The sequence below is a fragment of the Plectropomus leopardus genome, chromosome 1 (genome assembly GCF_026936395.1).
Source record: "Plectropomus leopardus strain MGB_pleo_1.0 chromosome 1, ASM2693639v1, whole genome shotgun sequence".
NCBI classification, from domain to species: domain Eukaryota; kingdom Metazoa; phylum Chordata; class Actinopteri; order Perciformes; family Serranidae; genus Plectropomus; species Plectropomus leopardus.
Window position 1 is genome coordinate 35933633 of NC_142176.1, and position 25586 is coordinate 35959218.

At 39.4% G+C, this 25586-nt stretch overlaps 1 protein-coding gene across 3 annotated transcripts in view; it reads right to left on the reverse strand.

Annotated features, from left to right (window-relative positions):
* ntrk3b (neurotrophic tyrosine kinase, receptor, type 3b) overlaps positions 1-25586 on the reverse strand; it is a 371163-nt gene that overhangs the window by 215634 nt on the left and 129943 nt on the right. For 2 of the 3 annotated variants that reach the window (XM_042484023.2, XM_042484016.2), the window contains exons 3-4: positions 8109-8183; positions 3778-3849 (exon numbers count right to left, since the gene is read on the reverse strand). In XM_042484023.2, coding sequence (XP_042339957.1) covers positions 3778-3849; positions 8109-8183 — 147 coding nt within the window. Of the gene's footprint in view, positions 1-3777; positions 3850-8108; positions 8184-12935; positions 13034-25586 lie in introns of those variants that run through there. The other variant, XM_088080694.1, reaches the window with a different exon arrangement.

Consider the following 25586-nt stretch of genomic DNA (forward strand, 5'->3'; position numbering starts at 1 on the left):
AACCTATGTTAATAACTGTTGTACAGTGATTGGGTGAGAGAAGACTTTGGGATAGACCACGACTCCTCTAATTTTATTTATAAGCCAAGAGTGGGACCCAGGGATGCTCACAAACAAGGCTGAATCTATAGTTTTTTTTACCATTGACTGCTTGTGATATCTATTGTCTTGGAATCTCAGCTTTTAAAACTAATGGCACTGTAAATCATTCAACCAGAAAAGCATCAGCTAGCAGTAAATATAACAGTTTGTTGATTTCCTGTTTGCATCTTGCACAAGCACATTAATTTAGAGAGCTGCTCAAATATTTGTGTCATGAGTTTATGTAACACAGATTTAATGCTGTAGAGTTAATCACAGTCTGGAGTTTTGTATGTACAACAATGTGTATTTATCTTTATGTCATTCAGCTCATACTCTCATCTGAGGTGTCTTAGCAGAAAATGAACAGGTTCTGTGTCTTGCTCAAGGACACGTCATTAGGATATAGGGTAACTGGACATATTGGCTGCTGCACGGATAAAATCTCTGCACTTACTTTACGCATCAGCGAACTGCTGATCACAATAAAGCACTCCCTCAGGATATGGTATACTGTAATTAGCTTTATTGTGAGCTCAAATAAAATATAGAGGGCCTGCAGAGGTCACTGCATAATTACAGCAGTGATGCTTTGACAAGAGTTGTTGGGAAAATAAACAATGCTACAAAAAAGGGGATATTAAATATTGCTGAGTTCATTTCTAATGAACCAGGCAGATGTTTTCAGAGTATCTGGGCTGGTGGAGCTTGTAATCTGCTCTGTACTTTTGTTTGTTTGTTTGTTCTGACATCTGTTAGGCTGGCTGTCAATGCTTTGGTATGTTCTACACAGCATTCTGGTTTTGTTTTTACATTTGTGTTTGAATAGGTAACGTAAAATCTTTCTTGTTTTTGATTTGATTATTGGATTGTTATCTTATTACCCTTATGTTCCATTTCCTATTAACTTTTAGGCACCATTGCTTAAGTAAAAAGTCACAGTCCTGATTGGTTCAGACAACCTGCTATAAAGTTGGAAACATGTCTATATTTATGAGGTGTCCATATGACCTGACACCATCACATCCACTGTATATATGGCATTTAAAATAAAGATCTTCGGCTCAAAGTTACACTGGGGTTAACCAGCTTACAACCAGCTCAGCTAGTTTACTGTGTGCTGCAGTACATCAGCTTCATGTTTCTATAGTGAAAATATGCAAGGGCAAAGATGTGTCATTCATCCGTTCAACACTGCACGTTATTAAGTTGTTAACGTTATTTGCAGTTGCCACAAACGATCACTCGTGAAGCTGAGTATTACTCAGACTACAGCCAAGGGAACACCTCCTCAACATAACAGGCCTGCAGTGCCTGCTCACAGGCACTAAACTTGGACCACACAACTGACAAGTAAAATCACACACTGAACATACACAGGAATACATGATACATGTATTAAACTCAATGAAGCTATGTGCAAGTGCCAAAAACTGCATTTCCTCTAATGGCCACTTGAGGCTGACTCCAGAATCGAGTCAATCCCCATAGACCCCGATGTTAAAAACCCCAAGTTTATAGCAAAATTAACATGTTTAAAGCCTTGTACAAAAAATTGTTTTAATCTCAATAGGTAATTATCCTGTTTTTGTCAGCCGTTATAGTCAGTTCAAGCTCCAACAAATCAGAATTAAGGGTGAGTGGTTCCAAAACAAAGTCAATCCCAATAGGCCCCCATGTTCAGATTCCAAACCTTACAAGCATGTTTACAGCCTGTTTTACGAAAAATGTTTTTTTGTCTCTACATCTTTATTTCAAACTGGGATTAAATTTAACTAACAGCTTCAACACCTTTAAATTTTAGCCCTGTTTGAAATAAAGCATATGTAAGGGCGACAGGCTGTCTGTGAGTTAGATTCAACCCTCACTCAACAGCTAGACCCTCTTGTCGAAATATGGTATGGTACTTGATGTAGTTTTGCTGTTGTTAAACGTGGACCCCTATTCATCACGGATTTTCTCACTTTTTAGATTTTTCTTTCACCAAAGGGATAAGAGACATACATTTTCTTCAAAAATTAATCGTATCCTAGGTTGCTATATTGATATACAAATGTTAATTTGGGGCATAAAATGTTCCTTTAACATATCTTTAATGTATCTGATTTAGGCCGTAACATGTGATGAAGAGAGCTGCTTCAAATCTCCTCACAAAAGGAGCAACCAGTTGAGCATTTGATGGCCCCCGGCTTTGAGCAGACCTGTCTGACACAGACATCAATGAGGCTGGCCTTCCGAGGCTAAGCTTAGGCATAATAATTAATCTTCTTTGACATCATCATCCTCCGTGTCACCTAGCAACAGTCCATCTGCATTAATGAGAGCACAAAAGGAGCCTGTCGCGGACCGTCTGGGGTGGGGCTCTCACTCGTTACAATGCAAATGCCTCCGTGTGGGAGAAGTGACGATGTAGTGAACCCACTTGATTTATCTTTTCTATTTGTAGGACATCATTCATCACACTTTTAGCCTGAATCCAAAGAGAATTTCATATAGAATGAGATCTTGAAGAGGGAAAAAGAGGCATAAATTAACACTTTCTGGGAAGATTTTATTTTTGGTTTCGCTATATTATAATGAACGCTAACTTCACACTTATTTACCATTTCACCCCAGGTGAGAACGAAGGAAACATCATCACCCTCTCACCTAAATCTTGTCTTACACACACTCCCTAACACTGCACAGCAATTAAGTTTAGTGAGAAAGAGGGAGGAAGAGGTGAGAGGGTTACAATCATTTGTTTGTTTTCAGTCTTATGTTAGTAAATCCATCTTCTGGAGAGACAATTAAAAAGACGGGGGGATTTAAATAACTTTCATTAAATGTTGATGAGCTCGATTAGCTCTACCAATCACCTAACTAGATAAAGAGACAAGCAACTTTACTTTAAAAGAAGCCTACACACACAAACAACAAAAAAGCACACACATACACACACACAGACACACACACACTCCCAGTTCCCAAAAGTCAGCTTGCAAAACGATGAATTTGATAATCAGACTAGTCTTTTCTGTGTTAAGTTTGCAAATGTCAAACATTGAATTTACTTTAGCATCCACATTATAAACTACTGCTTGCTATCTCTTCCTCCCACACATACACACACACACACACACACACACACTCACGCAGTGCAAAGTGCACAGATTCAAGCCGAACAGCAGTCAAGAAAAGAGACCAAACTGCCTCTCAGCTGACAACTGGAAATTGCAAATGGCAATGTGTTCAGGTAACAGACAGTGACTGAGTTCCTCGCCGTGTTTACTCCGGGAAAATTGGGGAATAACAGGCTGTCATACGGTGACACATCAGCCTTTGTTAAAGAAATTACTCTGCTCTTCGCACAGCTCTCTGATGCTCGGCCTCCTGGACATATTGTCCATTTGTTGAGTGCGGGCTAAATGGAACTGCGTCTTTGGCATGTTGCTTTACCGGCGCACAAAGAACCGGAGCAGATAGGAATCCAATTATCCAAGGCAAAATGGATGTCTCATTTAAGATGTGCGGCCCCTACGACAATAATGGCACTGCCAGAATTTTCCCGAAGCCAGTCTCTATCATTTGCATCATCTTCTGCTCAACACGAACTCATCTCTGGCCATATGTTACGAGCTGTCAGGCACTACAGATCATGACAAACCTTTTGAAGCCACGGGAAACATGGTTGTTAAAGATAGAATATTTACTCACATGTAGCGTAGGTGTGGGTTCTGAGCGAACGCTCGAGCCTGGATCACCCTCAGGTTGCAATTCATGATAGTTCTGAAACAAGAAAAAAAATTATAAAATACAGATGAAACTGGAAAAAAAACCAAAAACACTGTTTTCTTTCTAGCGTGGGCGCATGCATGCACACAGAACCTCACTGTTATGATCATCATGCATCAAGGCCATTTCGAATGTCTTTTTTTTTCCTGTTTTCCTTCCTTATTCTCTCTTGTGCTAGTGCCTCTTTGCTCTCACTGGCTTGTTTTTTTACACCTCTCAAAAGCTCTTTCATGATTGTTTCCAAATTTGTTTCTTTTTTTTGTCTTTTCCAGTTTTAAAGTGTTTTGGTTTTTGAATACAACTGCAAATAAACCAGTTATAAAAGCACAAAATGGTGCTCTCATAGTGCATTTCCGGACTTTTTTCCATCTTTAGTCTCTGCTGCAGCAGTCCACTGTAACAAGTCTGCGTCTATTCCAATTATTTCAACTTCAATCTGCGTGTGCACACCCTGCGGAGCCGGCACTGAAATGGAAATTCACTTTGAAGCGCCAATATGAAAGATTTGTGAACTTGTGTGTCTTTACTGTAAAGCGAGTGAAACCTCTGATTAGAGCATGTATTCTCACACATTTCTACATTGTGTAAACTTGTATGGAGTGAAATAACTGTGAAATTAAACTAATCCTCATTTTGCTGGGGGACCCCGTGGAATCCTCTCAAGAAGTCCTGGAATTCCCAGCGACCCAGTTTGGAAACCACTGTTCTGGGCTACAATGGTAATGACTTCTAATCTTGTAATCACAGATGTCTCCCTCCAAAGAAGTCATTGACATCATCAGCGAGCGCCTCATAACGCAGTGTGCTGATTATACCCAGCTGTTAGTGCCAATTACCTTCTCGAAGTCTGCTCATGCCTCTGTAGCGTTTGACAGGGACATCACGTTTCATCACCCGAAAGTTCCCAAAGTGGGGCTCTGGGCCCTTCAAGGGTGCTTCAGAGGCTTTGGGGGTTGCTGGAAATGTTGCGATAGGTTGCTCAGAAAAATGAGTAACAATAACTTTATTACTTCACTCCATAGAAATTAGCACAGCAATGTTCAGAGAGACTGTTGAGCTTTGGTTATTATCCTCCGAGCAGCACTGACGATTATATTAAACACAGACATCTCTGTAAACAGCAGTGACTTACTGTTTGCAGCATTTAATGTGAAGACTTAGTTCGAAAGTTTCAGAGGCTGCACCAAAAGTCATTTGACTAAAGGAGCACAAACTAAGTTGGGATTTTTTGATCTTTGTCTCATTTAGTTTTCAAAACCACACAAAGAACCAACTGAAAGGCCACAGCACTGTATCAAAACTTTGGGGGGTTTTTTGCTTAAGGGTTGGTTTTCAACTGCTGTGAAAAATTGGACACACTGCCTGATCTTCTCTTCTTCTTTAAATATTCTTTTTTTTTTTCTTTTTATTTAATCTCCATATCTTTGCCAGATTGAAATTGGAGAAGAGACAAGATAAAAATCTACTTGAACATGCAATACCACATTTGTAGTGAATGCCAAATGGCAACCACCTAAAGTAAAGGCACAAATCTTAGCACAAAAATGTATCAAAATAAAAGCGATGATATATATTTATGATTATCAACCAATTCCCTTAAAGTGATTGTTTGGATCTGTTGAAGTGGGGCTGTATAAGGTATTTATCAGTAGTCAGTGTATTATATACAGTAGATGGTGGTCAGCACATCCTTTATTTGGAGAAACAGACAGGTAGCACCCCAGAAGCTCAGTGATGCGTTGCTGTGGATGAGGGCAGCAGCAAATCATATTATAGCCACGTAAAAAAAGACTAACCTAAAAAAAAAAAAAATCAATATCAAAATAGGTGTATGTTACACTGAGAACTTTCACCACTTTACCTTGCTGTCAGACAGCCCTTTCCTTTGGCAATACATTTTACATCAGCTGACCCGAGGCACAATACAGTGCAGAACAAAGTTGGGCTTTTGAGTAGGAATATGGAAGTTAGATGGTTAAAAATGTAGTACAAAAGGAAAAGGCTGTTGGACAGCAAGGTAAAGGGGTGAAAATGTTCTCAATATAGCATCTATTTAGACTGCTTTTTTAGTTGGGCTATTTTTTAAGTGGCTAAAATTTGTGTTGCTAAAAGCCTCAGTCCACAGCGATGCAATGCTGAGCTTCTGGGATGATAATCCCGTCTGTTTCTCCAAACTGGGGCCGTGCTGACCATCATCTACTGTATGCAATACACTGACTGGATTAGTATGTCATTTAGCCCCACTTCCAAAAATCTGAACTGTCACTAACAAATACAAAAATGTGGCAAAGAATTAATCCCACTAACAAGTGTTTTCTGGTTAGTGAAGCTGGGATGTATATTGAAATTATATAAATGTTGTGATATGGGACTAGATATCATATTACATTTTGGAAATCATAATGGCATGTTGTCTTTCCCTGGTTTTGAAGGCTGCATTACAGTAAAGGGGTGTCATTTTCTGAGTTTTCAAGCTGTTTTCATTAGTCTTTACCAACTTAGTCATTATATCTGCATTAATGATGATTATCCGTCAAAAATCTCATTGTGTACCCATTTTTAAAAGCCCAAATAGTTTTCTTTTATTGTCACAATATTTATATCAACATATTTGAAAAAAAAGACTGTGATATTTGATTGGCTCCATATCGCCAGATGCTGATAATCAGACAATGGGCCCCTGGGCACAGATATGTAAAAGGTCCCCCTATCTCTTCTTCATAGGAGCAATACAAAGACTTTGTAGTTGTTAAGCCTTGTTTTGTGTCATTTTTTTGCATCTCTTTGTATTCGTTATGCATCTTTATGTGGTTTTGTATAACACAAAGATGGTTTTGAACTGGTAGCCATTTGGTGTCCCTTTGTAGTTGTTTTGCACATTGAGTTAATTTGTGCCTATTTGCAGTTCTTTTGCATCTTTTTGTGTCCATTTTTGACTTTCTCTCTCTGGTCAGCACATGTTCATTCTAGTGATATTTTGTGGTTGAAGGCAAGGGGGACCCCCCTCACACTTTGGGGCCCCTGGGCCTGCTCCTGTGGGCCAGATTAGTAATCCTACCATGCATATCGTTCACTCCTAATCCAAAGCCTGGTATATCTTAATCTTCTTTGTCATGGAGCTTCACTGCTGTCCAACAACTATTAATGCCACAGTATTGTAGAAAGGTGCGGATAATCTATTGTTTTCTATGTTCTATCTAATCTATGTTTTCTTTAATTACTGCATCCTTTTTCATTGGATTCAGATAAAGACGAGTGAGGTCAGAGTTAAGAGCAGGTGATGTAAGGTATCCTGACTTTTTCCCTCCATATTGCTACCAGCCCCACACAGCAGCATCACACAAGGTAACAGCCATCCGTGGGAAGGCCTGACTCCAGCCGGGGAGGAGCCAGTGTCCCCAGACAAGGCAGCAGGAGAGAGGTGGTGGTAATGAGAAAAATGCTAATTTAGTGGTGGAGATATTGCACTTGGCCTCCCTGATGAGGGATCAAGGGGATCAGGAGAGAGGCCAGCTCTGACTTTGGAGGGCAAGGGAGAATACGGTTCTCTGCAGAGAGTGAGGAAAAAAAAAATCAAGAGGAAGAGGAGGTCGGGAGGCAGCGGCTGAGGGAGCGGTGGCGGGGTGAGCGGAATGTAAAGGATGTGGCCTCATAGTGTAGGGTAGCAAAGCAGAAAAAAAGGAGCGTAACATTCCTTTAAGAAGTGAAGATGAGAATTAAAAAAGAAAAATCACAACGCTACAGCAGGGACCTCTAATTCAATTTTCCCTGCTGCTTTTTAGCATTATTTGATCAGTGGCTAAGCAAAGCGAAGGGGATGTTCCACCGGCGTGTGACTGTCGAGAATTAAAAGCGTGTTTAAACATCGGCTTGTGTTGGAATCAGAAACACACCCTTCGCTCCCTCTTCTCTCCACGCACCCTGACTAACACCTTGTCATCTCCTCTGAGAATTAGCCTGGATTGTGTCACATTCAGAGAAGTATCGGACATTAAATCCTGATGCCTCGTTGGTGACGCCGCAGCTGCAGACACTTGTGTTCTGAGCTGAATTGCCGCTCTCATCTCTAGGAGGAGAAAAAACCAGTGGCCTCTCTGCAAGCGAGCAGGCGGGTAACCTGATGGAAAATGGGGATTAACAGCGGTGCAGGTTCCACTGTCCTTTCCCCCCACATCTGCAACACAGCAGGACTGAAATACAGCGAAGTGTCTCTATCATAGGTCTGCCCTCCAGATAACAGCATCAACACTCACAGTCTCTGTAGTCCAGTGTAGAGCTCCATATCGACATCTCTGAGAGTCTGCAATCCCGTCCAGTTCTCTATGTGTCTGCAAACAGAGAGAAAGAGAATAGTAAATGAGAGGTTCCTGTTCATCCGAGGAGAAAGGAAAACAAACCAGGAGATATGACGGCAGAAAAACCTTTTTTATCCCAAGTTACAGAACAACTGACAGTGTGTTGACAACGTTTTTAAATCCATATTCATTTAAATTGCAATTATTGGAACAGTTCTGACAGAGCGCTCTCTGCTGCCCTCTGATAGATTTAATTGCCAAGAGGCGGCTTCTGAAGCTTAATCTATGTGAGGTAAGGGGGAGGGGGGCAGACCAAATAAATACCGCAGATGACTTTACTTTGTCTAATACTATCGCTATACTGCCAGGGAAAAGTCTTTCTATGTGGCGGGATAAAAGGAGTGAAGCTGGTGCCTTTAAATTAGCTCCAGGACAAAGAGCATTTGTAAATGATTTGTTTGTTATGGTTGGTAAATGAAATAGGCAACAGACACAGGGCACACCGGTTTCAATTAAGCCGAGGAAATGAGGAGATGTAACAGTAGACCTGGCAAAGGCTTCATTGCTTTGTTTTGGAGAGGGGGAAATATCATTAAATGCTAAGGGGAACTTCATCCAAAATGTCAAATTTAAATTAACACCATGAGCACATCAGTCAGTGATAGATATTTTTACATTGCAGCTGATTGGCTGTTTGCTACACCACTGTCAAATCTGACAAGTTGATCTTAATTAACCATTTTGAAAATCGAGCAAATTTTGGCCTGATTCCTTTCAAGAACACAAGAAGAATACAATGAGTAACTTTACAGGAAATGACCCACATGTTGGCAAGAAATTAGTAAAAAATGACAAGAAAATTACCTGAAAATTTGCACACAAAGAAAGAAAAGTAAAAAAACAAAGAAATGAACTAAAGTGTTAAAAACATTTTTTACTAAAACATAATTTTAAATACACTATTCTGATCATTAGAAATACCATTGTTTTAAAAAATGTTTCCACTTAATTGTCTTTCTTTCGCTCAACTTTTTCAGGTCATTTTTCTTGTCACCCTTTACTTATTTCTTGCAATATGTGGGACATTTCTTGCCATGCTGCTCATTGCTCATTCTCCTCCCCCATGTTTTCAAATAAAAAATACAATTTGCTCAGGTTTCAGAGGTTTAAATGGTTGTCAAAGGCGTCCAAACGCAACACAAGAAAACTAATGATCCAGGTGTCAAAGGGTTAAAATTAGTTTATGTTTTCTTTATATCTTATTGTTACGTTTACTTAAAATCTAGCTTAATTTTGTTAAATTGTTGCAACTAATACAAACCAATAAAGATGCATGTAAATATAAAGGAAAAATAATCACATCTAATAGTTATATTTTATTTACATTTTTAAGGCAATCTGTCCTACAGTTTAATTAAGTAAAGTCAACTTTTCAGATTTTACAGCGCAGAGATATCGTAAAAACACACACCCACCCGTATACGTGCACACAGAAACACATAGCAATCTTGCAGCCTAAGCCTGAGATTTGAGTTGCCCCGACATTTCATCGTTCACTATGAGTTCTGCAATCAGATAGCAGTTTGTCCTTTATGACAACAGCAGGAAAATAACATTCCTGCAATTGGTTCTGGCAAACTTGCTCCTGTAGCATATCTTTTGGCTCTTGTGCATCTGGTGTACAAATGATGAGGCGGCTTCTGAGACATTCTGTTTATTTGAGCGCTGCGCTCCGGGGGTGCATCACCTGCTTTGGTGGAGACGGGGATACAGGTCTGCCAAATGTAACCAGCACTGGTGGAACCCTGCTGTGCACAACTTTATTGTTGGCTACGAGGCTGCCATTTTTTTTATGAGGACTGGCAGGTGGGAGCAGTTAGGAGTAAGAGAACATGAGTGATGCTGTTTCAGGTTGTTTATCCAGTGAATGAGTCTTAAAATTAGGATTATATCCAGATTACCTGCAATTTAGATGGTAATGGGAGCTGAGTCACAGGGCATTAAGTTTGGATCTGCCATCTGAATGAAATCTGTTCTATGCAGGTGAACTCCTGACTGAGACTGTTTTTAATAAGCAGCAACCTCAGGGGTTAAAAAATAGTCAATGCAGAAATACCAAAAACTGCAGTTCCTCTAATGGTCACTTGAGACTGGCTCCAAAAGCGAGTCAATCCCCATAGACCCCGTGTTAAAATATTAAACTTTACAGCAGAAATAAACATGTTTACAAACAACAGTTTTGGTTTCCCTATAATGACTTCTGTAAGAGGTGAATTTTCATAAAAGATACTGGATTTTTTTGCCAATATCTAACATGCCGATATATAACAACTCTTTGGCAGATAACTGACATCGATATATTCACATTTCTTCCCCACCTAATTTTAGTGATCATCAATCCTCTTCTGTAGAGGAATTAACATCATATTATGCAAACTGTAATGGCCCACCAGCAGATGGAAACACGAAACAGAATGCTTTTCAGTTTATGTAATATTCCTTCATTATGCAAAATGAGAAAAAATACTTCAACTTGACTTTGCCAATTTAGAAAGATTATATATATCAGTTAATCAGAAATCCACATGTTGGCTGATTCCGCGATTTTATCTTAAAGCCATTATCTGCCAATACCGATGACATGCCGATATTATCGTAAATCCCTACTTCAAAACGAGAGTCCACAAACTAAGGGGGGGATGTCACATTCTAAACCAGGTATGACTGAATAAAATGCACTCTGTTTAGCACCAATTCCTTGACTTTGCCATTTTGGCCTTCCATTTGTTTTTAGTCTCTACAAGAGTTGATGTTTAACAATAACAGTTAGAAAGCAAACAATCATCTGTAAATTAACACACAAAAGCTTTATTCTTTTCACCTGCTCTTCTTCATGTTGCTCTCTCACTCACAGAGATCACTCAATGGTCAGACAGATTATGGAGCATGTAAACACTACAACACCTCAGTGCCGTTACACAGTTGTGCAGGAACAAGTCCTAAAACACGGAATTGAGTTATTTTGATGGAGTACTTTGCTTGGCCTGCTGGCCCCCACATCTCGGCCCTGGATAAGTGGATGAAAATGTATGGATGGACATAAAATGATTCAGTAAATACCCCAATTTGTATATTTTAAAGCCTTTGCGTCTTTTAAAAAAGCAGCTGCTATCAAGTGACTAAATAAGACAACAGAACATCATTCAAGAACGTGACTTTACAGCCTCGTTGTAGTGGTGAAGTACAAGTAATGCCACCAAAGTGTGGTTCATTTACAGCCGAGTGTTAGCTTTTTACTTCTGGCTTTTTACTTCTACATTTAAGGCCTACGCTTCAAAGATCATAAAAGTGGTGTTCATCTCCAAATCTACTGGAAAAATACCATTGGCTTTTTGATGAGAGAAACCAGGCGACATCAGCCATTATCCATGCAGCACTCTATTGCTGCATGTGTTTTCAGCACCTGTCCAAGACACATGAAGTACCCAGCATAGTTTACTGTGAATTTAGGACTAGAACAAGCCAGCTGAGCCACATAAATACCAACCAACTTTTAAATGCCTGTTGTAAAGTATCAAAGGTATGAAATTTTAGGATTTGTGGCCATTAGTTGTTGTGTGCTAATACAAACTGCCAGTATTAGCAGTGTTACATAATCCCACTCATACTGCAGACTGTCACTTATTTACAGAAACAACCATACAAACAATCACGGCATTAAAGGCTGACTGCCAAATGAAAGCTAGATGCATGCACAAATGTTAAAGTGTGGCTGAAAGCGTGTGGCAGCTGTAACTGCTTCACACCAACACAGTAACATTGCTGATGTTGAGATTAGTGTTGAACCGAAGGCAGCTGATTGTGAAGGCAGGGAGCTGACTCATTAATGTGACCTGCAAACAGACATGACGGATCCTCCTCGCAAGGCTTTGCTTACTCACAGCACTGCTGTGTTACCCCAGGGACCGGGAGAAAGTCCACACACTGGGGTCTCATGCTAAAAGACTGCCAACATGGGTAAGGTTAGGAACTGTTCTCTATTTACTAGAGGGAAGGGGTGGTGCAAAAAGGGGAGAGTTATGTTTTTTGGCTTAGGGGAGGGACATTTAACTTTAAATGGATGTATTTTGTATTTATTTTAAATACACTCAGAATTCCAAACCCCACAAGTGGGTTCTAGAGGCATATTTCCTTTAAAAAATATCCAAAATTGCACCATACCATAGCTAGGTATTGTGAAATATGGTTATTTATGGTGTAGGGAGAGTCATACATTTTCCCCAAGTCATCCAGTGAGGCTCAAGGAAAAATATTTGTAGCTCCAGGGAGGGTCATAATATAGAAGTAACACCCCAGCCACCATCCTGCTATGATAAATAAAGTACAGTGCCTTATATTGATTAAACGTTTAAATCATTGAGGTTATACTGTCTTAACATTCTGAGCATTTCCACATTGGCAGAAAGCATCTCTGAGTTCAATCCATTGGCAAATCTTTTGAAGACAGTGCACTTCACAACTGCAGAAAAGAAGCTGACTGTGATAAATATGCAGTCCATAAACTTAAACTTTCTCTGCCAGTGGGAGAAGTGACAAATGTTTGAAACTTGAATGCCTTTAAACCATTTACTTTTATGTTTTAAATCAATTTTAGATCAATTCTAACGTAACTCTATCCCTTGCATTTCATAGGTAACACCAATGTTTGTCTCACATGTAAATTATATCAGCTTCAAGACAAAGAAAAGGAAAATGTAACAGTACAAGCAACAAAAAATGTCTTACTGTGAGAGCCTGCACCTCATTCAGTCAACACATGTCAGCTAAGAGCCTTCATCAGAGCATGTGAAAACATGCAGCTTACACAGACACCACAATATGGCTGCCTCTTGTCAATTATCCAATGATGTGTTTGGCCCGCCCCTAAAGGATGTTGGACCTCTGATGCAGCCATTTCAAAAATAAAAGTACTCGAGAAAATGTAGAAGCTAGAACACAAACCACTAGAAAATTAATTCACAGAAAAGCGGAGTAAATACTAAAAAAATAATAATTAAAAAAATATTAAAAAGAAAAGCTACAAAACTCTTTTATTAAATAGTTTAGTAACTGTACTTAATGCAAATATCAGACATCTCTCTTGGATGCAAGCTTCTGAAAGTAAACATCCAGGCAGCTTCTTTCCATTTCCTTAGTGTCACCGACCCTCTGCCCAAGATTGACGTACTAATTGATCTCGGGGCCAAAGAGGGGTAATATTTAGCACTGGAGAGTTTGTACAGTCTTTCAATAAAAGAGAGTTTTGCAGTTTTGGGCAAGACAACTGACAACTGAGGTGAAAGCAAGGCCTTGTTTGTTATCGATCATGTGACTCACTGAAAATGATACAAGCCTGGATGCCTCAGTAGAGAACTTTTGCTGAAACTGCAGCAAGTACTCAACAGTGGCCTCGGGGCATCAGTATGAACTACTTCTTTTTTTACTCGAGCAACTTTTAGCTGGTGAAGTAGCAGCAGGACATTTTTCCTTAAAGGGGATCTATAGACCGAATCAAAATGTTTATAAACAGTAACTTCTGGGTAAAAAATCTTTGTGTCACTTAAATAAAATCAAGTACTGCCTAAACTGATTCTTCACACACACACACACACACACACACACAAATCATTATCACTTTAAATGTATGCAATATTTAGAACATTTTCATCGCTTTGCCACCCCATTAGACAGCCTTTTCGTTTGACAAAAGCAGTAATTTTGCCGAGCAGAACATTGAGGCTGCTTGTCTGCTGTGGCCTTGATTGGCTAAAATATGTTTTGTCCCGTTCACAGCAGTATTTTGTTTAGCTCAGTAGATTTGGTAAGCGACACAAAACAGAAAATAAGCACAGTAGAAATACTGTCACACCACGTAGTCAAATGTTAATGCTAATTATCTAAGTGATTGTTGTGCGGACATTGTTCTCTACATGGCGTCGGCTGAGCTGGTGGTTAGCAGATAACAGTGCTAACTCCATAAACAGTGTTAAACAATGGCAATGGTGTCCACAAAGCTAACAGTGTTAGTCGGGGGAACTGGAGGCAGGGTGCTACACTTCTAAGACAGCGCTGATAGGCTATCATCAGAAATTGCCATATGAGCACAGTGCAAAGGTGCAGCATTGGGCTAGCTAGTGGGATAGATACATGCACGCACAACTAGACCAGTTTACCACCACAAACCACAGAGAAACTCAGATTACAACACACACACACACACACAGTGAGCATGACCTCAATCTCTGCACAGGACACCATAACTGCACTATATTTTTATATAGCAAATAGTGGATTTCTGCTATATTATTGTTCTGAGGGTTGCATACAGAAGCTTAGTTGCAATTATTGGAAGAAATCATATGTATTATTCAAAAATTATGTTTTCAATCATTTATAATCACCTGAAAATAGGAATCATCATGTTTTGTTACCTTAGAATGAGCCGTGTGTAATTACCAATGGAGAGGATCCTCTCCCAAGGAGTCCACCATGTTGTTTCTACAGTAGCCCAGAATGCACAAATCAAACACAGGCTTTGGATAGCATTTTCACGTCAGCCATCGTCTTTTTCCTACACACTTGACACACAGGAGAAGTTGCAGTTCTGAAAACTTACCACTAGATGCCACTAAATCCTACTCAGTGTACCTTTAAAACACATGAAAGTAAGTTTCTTTGAATCTGGTGTATTATTGCGTAAGATTGCACTGCAAAGACTAATGGAAACAAAACATAGTAGTTATCAAGTTTTTGTCCAGAGTCACAAAAACGATTGGCAAATAAAACACAGCTGAGCAGTTTTCTATCATATCAGAGGAGCTCATGCGCACTGAACCTTGCTCAGATCTCAGTTGTTCTCTCTCTTGTTTCTGTTCACATTGTTCAGGCTAACTTGATGCAATAGTTGACAGTTTTATACTGTTTCTATCCTCACTGGGAAACAGGAATTTGGTGTGCAGCGATTAAATACACAAGGCAATATGACCGCATCAATGGGACATAATTTCAGTAATACTGTATACCCTTGTAAGATACTGACGCAATACTGTGATATGAAAAAAAAGCATAATTTATGTGAGCACAAAATGTTTTCATTTGCAGCACCGCTTTATGCCCTGTGATAAAATTTAGCACCATCCCCATTTTCATCAAGCTGCTGTCAACAAACAGCACAGAGGAAGCAGGGAACAACCTCCCTGCGGACCTGAGCATGTTGTTTGCTCAGAACCTCTGATTGTCCGCGCCAAATTGAATATGCATGTGGATAAGACTGCTGTGAAAAGATGGATATGAATAACAAAGATGCTATGATTATACAGGGGCATTCAATCTCTGTCCTGTTATTGCCACATCCTCAGAGGATGCACAAATAAAATGGTTCAAAAATAAAAATCAACATATTTCCAAAAGTAATGGAGATGCTAACATTTTGCATCTTAGGCCATTCAAGTAGACACTTTCATCCAGACTTACAGTGAGTGAGACAGCACAATCATTTTAAATTGCTGCTTTGTCAAAAATAATATTACACAGAAGAAAGGAGATCTGAGCAAAGGAGGAAAGGCGATGTGAGGGTTTTTCTTCTTTCTTCTTGGCAGCACGAATAGAATGAAAGTCTGTCTCTTATTTCTGCCTCTTCTCTCTTATCTGTCTTAAATTATTTGTTCTTGGTACAGTATTTCATAACAATTCGCTTTTCTTTTAGGGATTTTCCAAATAATTCACAATGACAGGACTTGATTAGTAACTGGCAAGAATGGAGGAAATGAGCAGGATACTATCAGAACAAATTGTACCGGCAGATCTACTGGCTTGCTCTCGAACATAAAAGCCTATGAAATTACAGCAACCTTCCATCTGCTTTAGAAAATGGCCTCCAACAAAGTACAATCTGAACTGGGTGGCAGGGTGGTTCAGTGCTTGAGGAGAACACCCTGGAACCAAACAGTAACAGATTCGATCCCAGCAACAGCCATCTGTTGTGTTGAAGCGGCCCTGGGCATCCCACTGAACCCCTACCTGCTTATTCTGAGCTCCTGTGAATAAGAGCCCCAGAAAAAAAAACAGTTTTTCATGTCTTAATACGTGAAAACAACAAAAAACAGTACAAAGGCAGAATTCAAAAGGAAAGAAAGGCATCAATTTGAACATCAATAGCTTTTAATTAAAAGCTATTGAGAAGCTATTTGATCTTCCTTAGCAACTGCTATTGATGTATTGAAGTTTATTAGTGACAAAACTATTACACTGGCGCAGAACAAATACGAGCAGTAATATGCTATTCAAAGTTTGAAGGACAACAAGACAGATTATATTTGAGGATTTCATGTTTTCTGTAGCAAATAGTATCTGTCTATGTGCATTCTCTTACTTATTTGTACGTTAATATAGTCTATCAGCTATCGGTTTGATGACTAGCCTGCACCCCTCTGAGGGCAATGGCTAATATTTTGTGCTGATCCGATATAGGCAGCAGATATCCGGTCAAACTCCCTCTACTAAGTGCAAATCACTTCAGGCTAATCTCTAATAACAGCTATCTAATTGTGAATACATATACATTTAAATAATGGTATTAATTAGATAAAGCTAACAAATGAGACTATAGCCAATGTGTTCCAAGACTGCATTTTGGCAGTTTGTTTCACCTTTCCACATGGACACTTTACCTGCCCTTCAAATGTGATTTGTCAATACTAATTGGACTACAAAAAGAAACTACAAACGGAAGCCAGAAGACTTCTGATACAAAAAAACTTGTCCCATTGTCCATCACCTACAGATTCTGCATACATTTGCAGAATCTGTAGGCGATGGGCATGTACCAACTCCATAGGAACTGTCCTTTAAGTACAGAGGCACTCTGTTAGACCCCGCATTCTACATCACACCATGTTGTAGTGTGATCCTGTAAAATATATATTAGTACCTGAATATCAATACATGGGAATGTCCTGTGAAAGCAGTAATATCGTTTTGTTTGGGTTTTTTTGCCACTTGAGGGCAGCAGAATAAGCTATAACACAACACTGACATATAAACACCACTGAAAGTTATTTGGAGATCGTGTTGCCAAGCAGTTGCTCATTTACAGACCCAGCAGGCAGACAGAGAGGAACATTCACATTAATTTGGAGTTGGCCACCCCATTAATGTGAAGAACTTTTCACACCAAGTAAGTATATTTTTTATGCATTTAAAAAAAATCCATCCAGTGCCTATTATTGTGCTTTTCTGGGTTTTTTGTTTTTTAAATTTGCAAGAAAGTTGTCAAGTGGTGAGGGTGATTTCATTGTCCTGCCATTTCTTGAAATCAGAAAAAGAATATATTGGGTCCAAATCAATACTGAAAGGCCTTCCAGAGCAAAAGGAGTTTTACCTGCTGATAAAAGAGTTGTGGAATTACCTGCTAGCAGTACTATGATCACACATTAAAATAAAGACTACCAGTTTCCAAGTTCTAATTGATCCTGAACAGCAGCTGGCAGCATGTCCAGAAGGGACAAACACACACACACACACACACACACACACACAGATGCAAAAAATGCAGAACCTATACTGAAAACTTAAATGCTGTACGAACGTTTCGAAGTCTGAGTTTAATGACTGTAATCTACATAACAGAGTCTTAAATCGTAAATCGTAAATCGTAAATCGTAAATCGTAAATCGTAAATCGTAAATCGTAAATAATTTCAGACGAAAGATACAGACTTTGTGTGCAAAGGCCTTAAGCCCAGTATTTTCTCCACCAACTCTTGATGGAGATATCTGCATGTTTCATGACTAAACATGCACGATGTGCAGCAGCAAATTGCCAACCAGTACTTGGTTCTGTGCTGACAGCTTTTTCAGTGCTTTTAAGGGCCATTTTCATTAAAAAAAAAAAAAAGATAAATAAATAAAATAAAATACATTTGCCTACCACTATGAATACAGTGACACTAGAAACAAAACAATACATTTGTAGTCCATAAAGTCAAAAAATTGAGCCAAAAGACACTGTAACGATTAAGGGGAATTGAAAAGTTAGGTGATAATTCTCTTGTGTTTTTTGTCCCTTTTTACATTTCACATAGCCATTTGATCCACTGAGGACTTCAATGATTAATCAGTGCAGCTTTGAATCTACTGTTGGTTCAAATAGTATTTTTTTTTCACTGATGAGCTTTTGTTTCTCAGGAGATCTCTACCAGGGCACAGCATGGTTTGCAACTTTAATCTTGAATAAGATTAGAAACATGTGATTAGCTTTTGAACCATGCCTGTGACATGGAGATGCGCATTGTCTTGTGAAGGACATGATGTGATTTTGATCACTAAACCAATCCCTCAGCTGAAATGTGTGGTAATATAAGAACAAGATACATGAGGCTCCCAGTAGAGCAAACACCAAATATCTTATGTTTCTTGGTAATCTCCTCCGATTCTGCCCATTGTTTCCAATACTGCTGTCTGTCTGTGATTTACGACTTTGTTGGGATGATCTACAATGCTCGCGCCACCGCCTTAATGGGAAAATGTTTAATAAAATAGAATGTCTCTGGTGTGTTTCTGGGATATTGATCTACATTCTGCCTCCCTCTCTGTTTTCATAGAGGCAGAGCAGCAGTCTTCTCCAGCCCAAACACTTCAGAGTGGGGATGCGGTGGTGAAGTAGCACTCTTCTAGATTAAAGCACACGCCTAACATCAATCAGATAACCTATTTTTGTTGTTGTTGTTGTTTTATGCTTGACTCATAAGTGTTTGCAAGCTGCATTGTAAAGATGGAGCCGGGAGACGCATTGAAAGGACACAGAAGAAGTAACAATGATGAAAAAAAAAAGAGGAAAAAGAAGCTATTTCCCTTAACATTTACCGCAACTGGTATTCTGGAACAAGTCATCTCCCCAAACAATCATAAGGGACATTTGGCATTCAAAGCTTGTAAATAGGAATCAAGTATTGCAATCTCTCTGGTTTCATTCACTGAGACAAACCCACGCCTGCTACCTCTATGCAAATGCAATCACATGCACAGGCAGATGTACAGGCTTCTCTTCAAATGTATGAGCCTATGAAATTATATCCGCCTTCCATCTGTTGGTCAGAATCTGATTTATAAAATGGCCTCCAACAGTATTAATATACAAAGCCAACTGAGGTGTACAGAGTACATTTTTTCACCTTTATTTCCCCAGAGAGGCTTGTTGGATCCCTGCTCTGCATCATGTTCGTACAGCTACATGGACTCTGAGAAGCTTAACAGAGTCTGCTGTAGACTGCCTTGCAAGTGCTCTGTAACAGCAGGTGCTGTTTGTGCATATGGAGGCTGAGGTGGTGAAAGGCATCTATAGCTGCATCTGAAATCATATACAAAACACTAATGTCTGCACTAATGTTCCGTATACTCCTGTGTTAAGAAACAGTAATATGAATATATTTTGGACCACATCACTTGCTGAGAGCCTCCTTGCTGGTTGAAGACATGTAACCATGGTAACCCATGCCAAATTCAGCTCTACTGGCAATTTTAAAAAGTGAAAAAAAATATGCTTAGCAAAGTAAAGTCTTAAACATATTTTAGTGAACTGTTTAGCTGTAATATGAATCTTTATCAGAAATAATTTTAGAAATGGCGCCACGTCTTTCACTTGTGGCAGTAACTCTCTGCCAACGCAAAAAGGGGAAAATCCATCATGGCCTCATACATGGAGGTGCTGACTGTCATCCCGACTGCTTCACACTCCACCCCAGCACATGCTGGAGGTCGCAGTGTGGTCAAGCCAACAGAAACTCATCGTCTGCAAAGAGCAGAGATGCAATTCTGAGGTCTCCAAACCGGACCCATCCTCTTCCCAGACTGTGCCTAAAACTAAGCAGTGCTAAAAAATATTTGTGCTTCCTGGTAGACTGTAATTTGAGATTTTTTGTCACCAGCCAGCTATTATGAGGTGTACATTTAGACGTTGTCGTCTACTGCATTGCATTGAGGGATATTTCTGTATTTTTGTAGGGCTTAGTGTTTGTAAACTATAATATTTCACCAGACATAGAAAGCAATTCAAGCACAATTGGTTTCCAGGCATACTAAAAAAATCCCACACAATGTTCTAGTGCTTTTGGCATGCTAGTATGGATTTTGGGACCTACCTATAACTCACTTTCCTCTCTTATTTTGTTCCTGTATCGCTCATAAGTCATAAAATGAGCATGCACGCCGAGTAAGTCTTCCTCTGGTAAATAAAGTTTAAAAATAAAAAATGATTCAGTGTACATATTGGCAGATAGAAACATCATGGAGACAAACGGACACGCTGCTCTCCTCCACCATACTTTTACTGCAAAAAATATGAAAACTGGGCAAATTGTGACAATTTGTCTCAATTACGTTAACAGCAGAGACTGTGAGCTGGAGAATATGATATCGATATATAAGTGACAGGCAAAATTGACCAAATTACAGCTATATTAAAAATGATTCCCCCACATAGAAACGATGGATTCAGCACTAAGGATGGAGCCCAATTTTTCCAGCAACTGCATCTCAAAAATCCATGGGGACAGATAAATGGAGGGAAAGAGAGTAGAGTTTGGTATAAAGTGAAATGAAAAAAGAAGAAGAAGAAGGAATGAAATTTCAATTGATTGCTTTAGTTATCAGAGGTTTCCCAGGGACTGATCCTCTAGGGGAGGGATGGCCCGAAATATGGACCGATCAGCCAAATCGTTGCTTCTACTAAGCGCTGGTCTCAGAGGACCTGGCCATTATTTGAGCTGCAACACTTTGCAATCCTTTTTAAGAGCACTACAAAGACTGTGTGGGTAGTTACTGTGTAATTATCATAGTATATAGTTAATGATGCCTACCTACACATTCTCCACTGCCTTTACAACCCCTAAACTCTTTACCTATCAATAACAATCACAGTAAGAACGCCTGCTTTCCGCTACAAATAGATTGCTGTTAATTTCATTCTTTTCCGTCCTTATTTTCCACCATTCTTCAAATTAAAGCTCTATTCTTTGGTTCTTTTTATCATCTTAACATCAGTATAAAAGAGGGTCATACTCCATTCCTGATTTTTATAATATTCTGGGAGAGTAGCATTGTTTCTGGTTAATAACTCACATTGTTAAGCCATGAGAAACACAAAAACTCTCAGTGTTTGACCATTCATTTTGTTAAGAGGGCTTTGCATATTCTAGACAGTACCACAGCAGCCTTTGGGCTATTGTAGTGTGTATGTGTGTGTGTGTGTGTGTGTGTGTGTGTGTGTGTGTGTGTGTGTGTGTGTGTGTGTGTGTGTGTGTGTGTGTGTGTGTGTGAGTGTGCATCAGACTCTATTGTGTGAAAATAATGAACTATAAAACTGCAACACTTAACCATTCATATTAAAGACTCTGGTGATTGAATTATTTGTATTCCGTCTCTACAGCTAAAGTCAGAGTGCAGCTCTGTCCAGAGTGCAAATAACTTTCAGCCAGTTTACCGCTTAGTGAACTTCCTACATGCGTGATGGCTGTGCTGCTCTGAAGCCATGCCAGAGCCATCAGCTCAGGGTGTTTTAACGCTGCTAATATTCCCAGCCAGGATGCCGTCCCACGGCTGCCCCCAGACTGTTCTGTGTCACTGGTTTGCCGATCCAGCTCGGGGTGGAAACTACCTAAAGCCTCTGAGTGTCACTGCGCGCTACAGGCTCAGCCAATCCGCAGCAGAGATTTGGCAGGGCTAAACGTCGTGGGAGCATTGGTCCGTGCTCTGAAAGGTATCAACACTTCGCACATGACTAAGCTCAAGCCTTTCTGCCCAAAATGAAAATGACTATAATTAGTGTGCCATTTTGCCAAGTGTCATCAGGCTATGATCCTCTCCAGATTCAGCTCCGTTCTGCAGTTACTCAGCAGTAGCTCAGAAGGCGATGGATCTGCACATCAACGGATGTCACTTTCAACACAGCACACCTCCATCTGTGCGGAATAATAAGCAGAGCAACACTGGCAGCCCACAGTTATCATTACACCATTAAATGCTCTGGATCTTAAGCACGGGCCATTTGGAAAGTGCAGCAGAGCTCTGTAAGTGCCTCACTCATGAATTCAAAAATGTATGCGCAACACTGAGAGGAGTTAGTCGTCTTTGTTTTCATGGCAACCAAAAACTTAAAGCAGCAATAATTATTTTTTGGGTGCAGCAGAAGCAGCTGTAAGCACAACATTGACAAGTTATGTCTTGATGAAGCAGTTATGTAAGCTAGCAGTTGTCCACACACACACACACACGCACATGCACACACACTGACTTAATTTAGAGCTGCGTTACTGGTGGCCTGGCAGATAAATCCAATATTCTTTTATATATTTTTAGCACTATTTGGTTTCCACCAATTCCTGAGGGAAATATCTGGCTCTTTAGCTGCTAAATGCTCCACTATTTACTCCGACTGGTTGCTAACTTTATTTGGCTGCAGCATGGTGGGTTTCTTGAAGCTTTTTTTCTCAAAACACACACTGTAAAAAGAAAATATTTGTTTTAACCTGAAAAAAAAAGTTAGTGTCCAGGCTTGGAAATGAAAGAAGTTAGTGTCCTGGCTGCTTGAAAAACTTAAAGTTGACTGAATTTGGAGGCAACCCAGAGAGTAGCTTTTTGAAGTTAAAACAAAAACTTTCTTTTTGAAGTGTAATGACAATGGCAGCAGTGAATTAAAACAGTAAAGTCATGGGCCATAAAACCATAACGAGCCAAAGATGCTAAAATCCTTGGAAGTGGGTAACAATTTTCTTTGGTTTCTCTCACAAGCAACCCTATACAAGTAGGCACTGAGCCACAAGTAAAATAAAAAATACTGATAGGTTCGGCTTTAAGTTCACAACTTAACTTCTACAAAAGAATACAAGTAAATGTACAATTTCTGCCTTTAAGGGTTTTATTCTCTTTGATTGTTCCATTTTGGAGCTGATTGGTACAGCGAAATTCTGGAGCTTTTGACTCAAAATAAATTACTCTGAACGGTTTCAGCGACTCTCCAGTGTGAACAAGGAGAATCACAGATGAAACAAGTCTACCGCACAGATGTTTTTGTTTGCATCTGTTAGGCAGAAAAGGAAAGCTGGAAAAAGTGAAACTATAAATAAATGAAAAAAACACTGAAAGGGAGGACAAAGTATAAAATTTAAACTGAGAGAGGAAATTATTTTAAACATAAAACAATCACAATGATTCCAGTCGCAGGAATCTTTTATTATGTCCGATGATGATGAACAGCAAATCTTTCCATTCACTACCACAACAAAGCCTTAGCACGATTCACAAGGATTTCTGCCGCTGTCAGCAGTTATACCTCAACTCTTCTTAAAGCTCCACTGTCCTGCTGAGCATGATGATGTTTAATCAAATGAGTGATCGTATAGCGCTGGATCTCTGCCAGAAATGCCATACTGCATGCAAATGTTGGAGACCTTAAGCACAGAGAGTTGCAGTATACTTAATATACATCCCATCTGGGAGCTGCATAATTATTGGAATGATACACATCAGATCCTGCTCAAACTTAGCTTTCCACACACACACAACATTTTTTTGACGTTAGACTAAAAGTACAGTATATATGGTTATACTTCTGATATGAAAGGGTTTGCACAGTGAGGAGAGCAGGGCAGAACAGGACAGGACAAGACAGGACAGGATAAGAGATGAGATGGAATAGAATACAGGAGAGGATACAGAATTGGTTAGGATATATTAGAAGTTATGATAGGAGAGAGAAAGGATATGACAATAAAATATGGGATACAATAAACTACAGAATAGGGCAGCATAAAGTAGGATAAAGGACAGGACACACAATGTCAGATAGGACAGGTAATAGGACTGGAAAGATTTCGAAGACTGACTAGAATAAGCTTTAGCATGAGATCCTGTCCTAAGAATAGATAGGGCAGCATAGGATATAAGATAAGGCAGCAAAAAATAAAAGATAGGATATGAGATATAGGTTATATATGGGAAGCGTTAACTCAGATAATAATAACAACAAGTAGAATATAGGATATTGGATTGGAGACAGCACAGGGAAGAGATAAAGTAGGGAAGAATATACGATCAGATCTAACACAGGAAGGATATAGGATAGGATATAGGACTGGAGATAATGCTGGAAAGAGATAACACTGGGAGGAAAATAATACAGGATATAGACAAAGAATCAGAGATAACACAGGGAAGAGATGATGAAGGAAAGAATATAAGATAGGATGTAGGATGTAGGATGTAGGATGCAGAATGTAGGATAAGGAATAATACGGGGATGAGATAATGCAGGGAATACAAAAAAATAGGATATAGGATATTAGATCAGAGATAACACTGAGAAGATTATAACATATGACACTGGATCAACATAATGCAGGGCAGAGATAACACAGGGGAATAATATAAGATAGGATACAGGATTGGACATAAAGCAGGGCAGAGATAATGCAATGAATAATTTAAAAAAATATCTAGATAATTCAGGAAAGAGACAACACAGGCAAAATACAAGATGTGGTATAGGATTTGAAATAACACATGGAAAAGCTAGTGTAGGAAAAATATAAAATGGGATTTTGATTTTGAGATAATTCAAGTAAGCGATAACACAGAAGAATTTAAAATAGCATGTAGGATCAGAGATAATGCACAGAGGAGATAACGCAGGAAAGAATATATGAAAAGATAAAACAAAAGAGAAAGGATAAGAAGGAATGTGGTATAGGATATAGGATCAGGTAGGTTAGAAGAGAATAAAGTAAGCTTTGCATAGGTAAGGAAAGGAAATAATACAGGATAGGACATAGAAATAAATGCAAAGGAGGGCTACAGAATACAATCTGATACAATAGGGCACGTAAAATAATATAAAACTGGATAAAATATGCCAGGGAAGACCAGGATGAGATGAAACAGGATTTGAAGGCCGTGAGTCTTAATAATGAGACAGTTCCTTACGGTCTTAGTCCACTACAACATGATCCTTAACAATTGAAACGGCCCCCTGCAGACTCCCATCATGTGCAACTGTCCTCCACAGCTCCTCTTTATGATTCACCAACTTATCTGCACTCCATCTTTATGTTAACAAGACAACCTGTCGCACATTCGACCACCGTCCTGATGAAGCGTCTTTGAAAAACAATCCTCCCAGTTATCTTATCTTTCATGTCAAAATCTTTCATAACTACAATGCTGAGAGGAAAGGAAAGGAGATGCTAAATGCCTCAGACTGCAGGCAGAGAGGAAGTTGGAGGTGAAGAAAAGGAAAGGTTTGAAGCAGAGAGAGACATATTGTGCAGTGAGCTGCATTTAAGGGGCTTTGATTACAGATTACGATGCCATCTGTTGTGAATGGTGGTCATACTGTACATGACAGGCA